Source organism: Mastomys coucha, chromosome X (genome assembly GCF_008632895.1).
Source record: "Mastomys coucha isolate ucsf_1 chromosome X, UCSF_Mcou_1, whole genome shotgun sequence".
Taxonomy (NCBI): domain Eukaryota; kingdom Metazoa; phylum Chordata; class Mammalia; order Rodentia; family Muridae; genus Mastomys; species Mastomys coucha.
The window spans coordinates 129,064,982-129,069,633 of record NC_045030.1 but is presented as its reverse complement, the minus strand read 5'-3'; the positions used below and the strand labels follow the sequence as shown (position 1 = coordinate 129,069,633).

At 37.8% G+C, this 4,652-nt stretch overlaps 1 protein-coding gene across 2 annotated transcripts in view; it reads left to right on the top strand.

Moving 5' to 3' along the window:
- LOC116094600 (T-complex protein 11 X-linked protein 2-like) overlaps positions 1–4,652 on the top strand; it is a 31,427-nt gene that overhangs the window by 22,560 nt on the left and 4,215 nt on the right. For both annotated transcript variants that reach the window (XM_031376228.1, XM_031376227.1), the window contains 3 exons: positions 2,866–3,002; positions 4,130–4,347; positions 4,444–4,625. In XM_031376228.1, coding sequence (XP_031232088.1) covers positions 2,866–3,002; positions 4,130–4,347; positions 4,444–4,625 — 537 coding nt within the window. The remainder of the gene's footprint in view (positions 1–2,865; positions 3,003–4,129; positions 4,348–4,443; positions 4,626–4,652) is intronic.

Here is a 4,652-nt window from a genome sequence, read left to right as displayed (position 1 = left end):
TTCCAATCCTGTTGATCCATTTTTTCCTTCCCAGTTACTCCTCTTCTTAAGTTTGTTTCTGATTTTATGCAGTAGGAGCCCAGGTAGCTGCAACTGCTACATGTTCGTGATTGTAATGACCTTGGCTAATCCAGAAGGTAGCAGTTTCTAGCAAGCCTCTTCATTCTTTGACTCAAACAATCTTTACATCCTATCTTCTATAATGCCTGCTGGACCATAGAAGCGATAATATGTATGTTTTCTTTATGTCTAGGCACTCATTTTAGCACTTTGACCAACTATGAGTCTCCACGTTAGCTGTTACTCAGTGTGTAAAACATAGTCTATGTCCCAGGCTGAGAAGCACGACTGTCTAATACCTTTTTACTCCCTGTCCTTTTACTTGGTAAGGGCAGTGTCTCTGGTTGATTTTGATGCCATGTAAATGGTCATTTGGATTCCATACATTTCTTGAAATGTTCTTCAGGCATGTAAGTATAGTACTAATTCTACAGATTTCCATCCACCCCAGCTCAAGTGTTTTAGAAACAGAAATGAATACTCTCAGGGTTTTCACAGCTAAAACAAATAAAAAATGATATTATGAGTTGGAAATTACTCATCCACACTCCATCCTCTCATAGATAATTGTTAGTGCTGTGGAGAATTGTCCTTCTTTTGACTACTCTTTTCCAAATGTAGCAGAGTAACCACAGTGCAAAGAGCTCTAGAATGGTTGTTGAAATGTCACACTGTGTGTCTCTTTTTACCTCTGCTGCCAACTCACCCTTTGGCATTTGGTTCCTGAACCATGCATTTATTTATGTCTTAGTCTGTTTCATAAAAAAATTTCTAGAAAAGATATTTGAATAGTTTCTCATAGTTTTACTGGGCTCATCCTGTATAAGACATGGTTATGAATTTGAGAATTACTTGTAGCATTCTGTACATGGACATTCTAGAGTAGTGGAATCCTGGAGACTGTCCAACAGCTCCACTAGGCATTGCCATGTGGGTGGATACTTGTAGCCTTCTAGAATCCACAAGTACGAATGGGTTTTCTGGAATGGGGTCAAGGTCCTGGAAAACTATTTTGGGGTTCTGGAACTGCGGGAAGTGTTTCTAAAAATTCAGACAAACACACGGCTGTGTTTCAGTCTGCCATCTTTCATTCAATTATCTTTTTTACAAGCGAAACCAGGTAGAATAGGTAAGGCAAAACCTCTCCCCCCAAGTCCGTCAGCAACTTGGCCCAATCAGCAACTTCTCCTTCAGTCTCTGGAGGCGGGACTTCCGGCGTCACTGGAACTTGGAGAGAGGTGTGGCAATTAGCAGGACATGGGTAGAGAGGTGTGGTTATCTGTGTCAAGTCGGGGTCTGATGAATCTGCCTTCAGCAGAAGGAGGGTCACAGACTCTGTCAACTCTACCTCTTTGGCAGACTTTTGCCTAGGCTGCCAAATTGTTTCATATATGGTTTTTGAAACCAGGATGGAGACTTAGTGCTTCATAGCTCATGTATTCTGTGTGCTTGCATAATTAGTACTACTGGGGCACTAGTAAGGCTTACTATTGTGTTTTCCAGACTATTTGAGTAGTCATAGTCCAGCCTACGATAAATCTTAGCTTGTTTGCACTGTGGTGGTTGTGTTGGCTGAGGGGTACTATACTGAACTTCAGGGAGCAGTCTGTAGGTATTCTTGGCAAGCAATGGTGACATCCTGTGGTCATGTCTCTATAATCTTACAATAAATGTTCTTACTTGCCTTGAAGATCTTTGAAATTCACTGAGGGTGTATTTAACATTGCTGTATAGCCAGCATGCAATTTCCTTCTGTCCACACTCATCTCTTTAGAAAAGGAATTACTTGGGTATATTTGGTTTGATCCTAATGGCTTTTTCCAGGCTTTAATTTTTCAAGTTAGCCTATCCTCCTTATGTTTCAATTATGAGTCTCATCCTTAAGCTATATTTTTTTTCTTTTCATATATTTCTGCATGTGATTAAAAGTAGCCAGGTAACTCCTTCAGTATCATGCTGAGAAATTTCATTTCCCTAATATCTTAGGGCATTGTTCTTAAAACTTACTTTCTATAAAACACTTTGAATATGGACACAATTAAAAGTATTTGCTAGTTCACATCAAGGATAATTTTTAATCTACTTTCCTATAAGCTAAGCCTATCTGTTTTCTAGTAAGCCTTCTCATTTTAATTTGAAACTTCATCATAATGGCCTTTAGTATCTGTATTTCTGCCAACCTTTTGATAATAAATATTTTAGTAATGTCCAAAAACATCAAACATATTACAGATATTCTTTCCTTCTTAGCCCTCATCCAAGTCATCCTTATTACCCAAGTGACATTAACAGACCTTTTTTATAGCCTGTTTCTCCAAATTTTTAGATTCTGCTCATTTTCCACATTTTCAGGTATTTGGTGGATTAGCAGTCCAGATTTTGAATAGTATTCTCTCTTAGTCTATTTTGTTGTGCTCAGGAAAAATATTCATGTGTCTGTAATTTCTAAAGCATAGATTTACTTTTTATAGTTCTAGAGGTGAAAGTATTCTTGATACATTATAACATGATAAAGAGCATTACCTGGTCAAATAAAGCAACATTCAATTCTTAGTCTCACATCCTTTTATAATAGAATCCACTTATTTGTAAAACTGAAGCCCTCCAGTAGGTTCCTACTCAAAGCAACTATTTTTTTTTTTTTTAGATTACATGTTCAAATACTAGCTATTTTTAACTGAAATCAGCATTTTTTCAGCTCCTTTCCTATTCTCAATACTGGGATTTTATTATTCTTTCCTTGAGTTCCACTCTTGAACACCAGATTTCCTTTGAAACTAGATGTTCTGTATTTGTCTGTTACAGGGGTATCTTCAAAGTTCTAGGACTGATGAAAATGGACATGGTGAACTATACTATTAAGAACATTCGACCATATTTACAGGAACATTCTATACAATATGAACGAGCTAAATTCCAGGAACTCCTTGACAAGCAGCCTGGTATGTTTAAACTAGAGGGGGAAATTGGCCTCTAATTTGTTTTTTTTTGTTGTTGTTGTTGTTGTTTTTTACTGTGTTTTTCTATTTTGAATAGAAAGTTTACTTCTTGGATCAAGGGTTAAGAGCAGCAAAAATTTTCAAGACAGAAAAGCCTATTTAAATCACTTTTTTAAAAATTAAATTTATTCTTTGATAATTTCATAGATGTACATGGTATAATCTGATCAGTGTCAAGCCCAACCTTTCTTATGCCCTCCCACAACCACAAATTTCTCTTTTAAAGAATCCTCTCTCTTACTTTATTGACTTTTTGTGGTAGATCATTGAATGACTCCTCCTCCTCCAGTAGCCATCAAAGTAGTTCCTGAAGGACAGTGCAGCCCCATGAGCCCTTCCCCTACCCATGATTTTGTGTTTTGACAGATCCAATCTTTTGCAGACTCAGTACAGCTTAACTATCTCAGGTGCTTTGAGAACACAATAGCAATAACCATGTCATGTCCAGAATATAACAATCCATTGCTCTCCTGTCAACCCACTTTTGAACTGTTTCTGCCTCTTCTATGATATTTCCTGAGCTTTGGGGGGAATGTGATAGATGTTCTGTTTAGAGTGGAGTGTGCAACAGTTACTTATTCTTACAACTTTGATAAACTACAATCTTTGTACTAATTGGTATTTGCTTCAAAGAGAAGCTTCTATGATCCAGGCTGCAAAGAACACATAAATACGTAGAGGTAAGTTAACAGCATTTCTCTTTAGAAAAATGAATGAATAGGTTCACCTCTAGGGATTATGAGTTCCTTGCCCATGAGTCTTTGCCAATTATACAAAGCCATGTATAAACTCCCTTCTATAGAGTGGATCTCACACCCTATTAGAAAGTTGTTGATTACCTCCATGTTGGTTGTGCTGGTATAGCAGATCTGGCTTGGAACATTGGTATTTGGGTAAACAGGATCCACAGGTTGTTTTCCCTTCTTGTACTATGAAAGCTATTCTGGAAGGAAATAACCAGTTCACTTCCAGCTTTTAAAATTAATGTTTTCTTCATCAAGAAACTATCTCCAAAGTCTCCAATGTTATCCCTTGGAGTTTAAACATACATGTTCCATTCTCTTCCATAGATCTACTTGATTGCACCACAAAATGGATGACTAGAGCCGCCACAGAGCTTACTACATCACTAACATCTGTATATGCCACTCCGGGTACCTCTTCTGGTGTAATAAGTCCATTTCCAACTCCAAAACCTGACCCAGATCCACCTAGTCTTACAACAGTGTTATACCAAGGGTACTTAAATCTTGTTCTCAGGGACCATGGGAACGAAGAATTCCCTGAGGTATGGATGTGTGTTTAGGCATTTATTTTGTTCTTTACCTAGAAGCAGTATTTCAATTCTCTTTTCCTAACAGCCTGTTCTTTCTTGCCTGAACAGACTCTGCTGATGGATAAAGCACGACTGCAGACCATGAGATCTAAATTGCGCCACTTGACTATTCTAGCCTCAGTTTTACTTGTGGCAAGAAGTTTCTCTTGTGGTGTTTTATTCGGCTCACCAGAATTTGTGGATAAATTGAAGTGCATAACGAAGGCTCTAATAGAAGAATTTAGCTCCAAGTATGCTTCGTTGATCTCTCTCTCTCT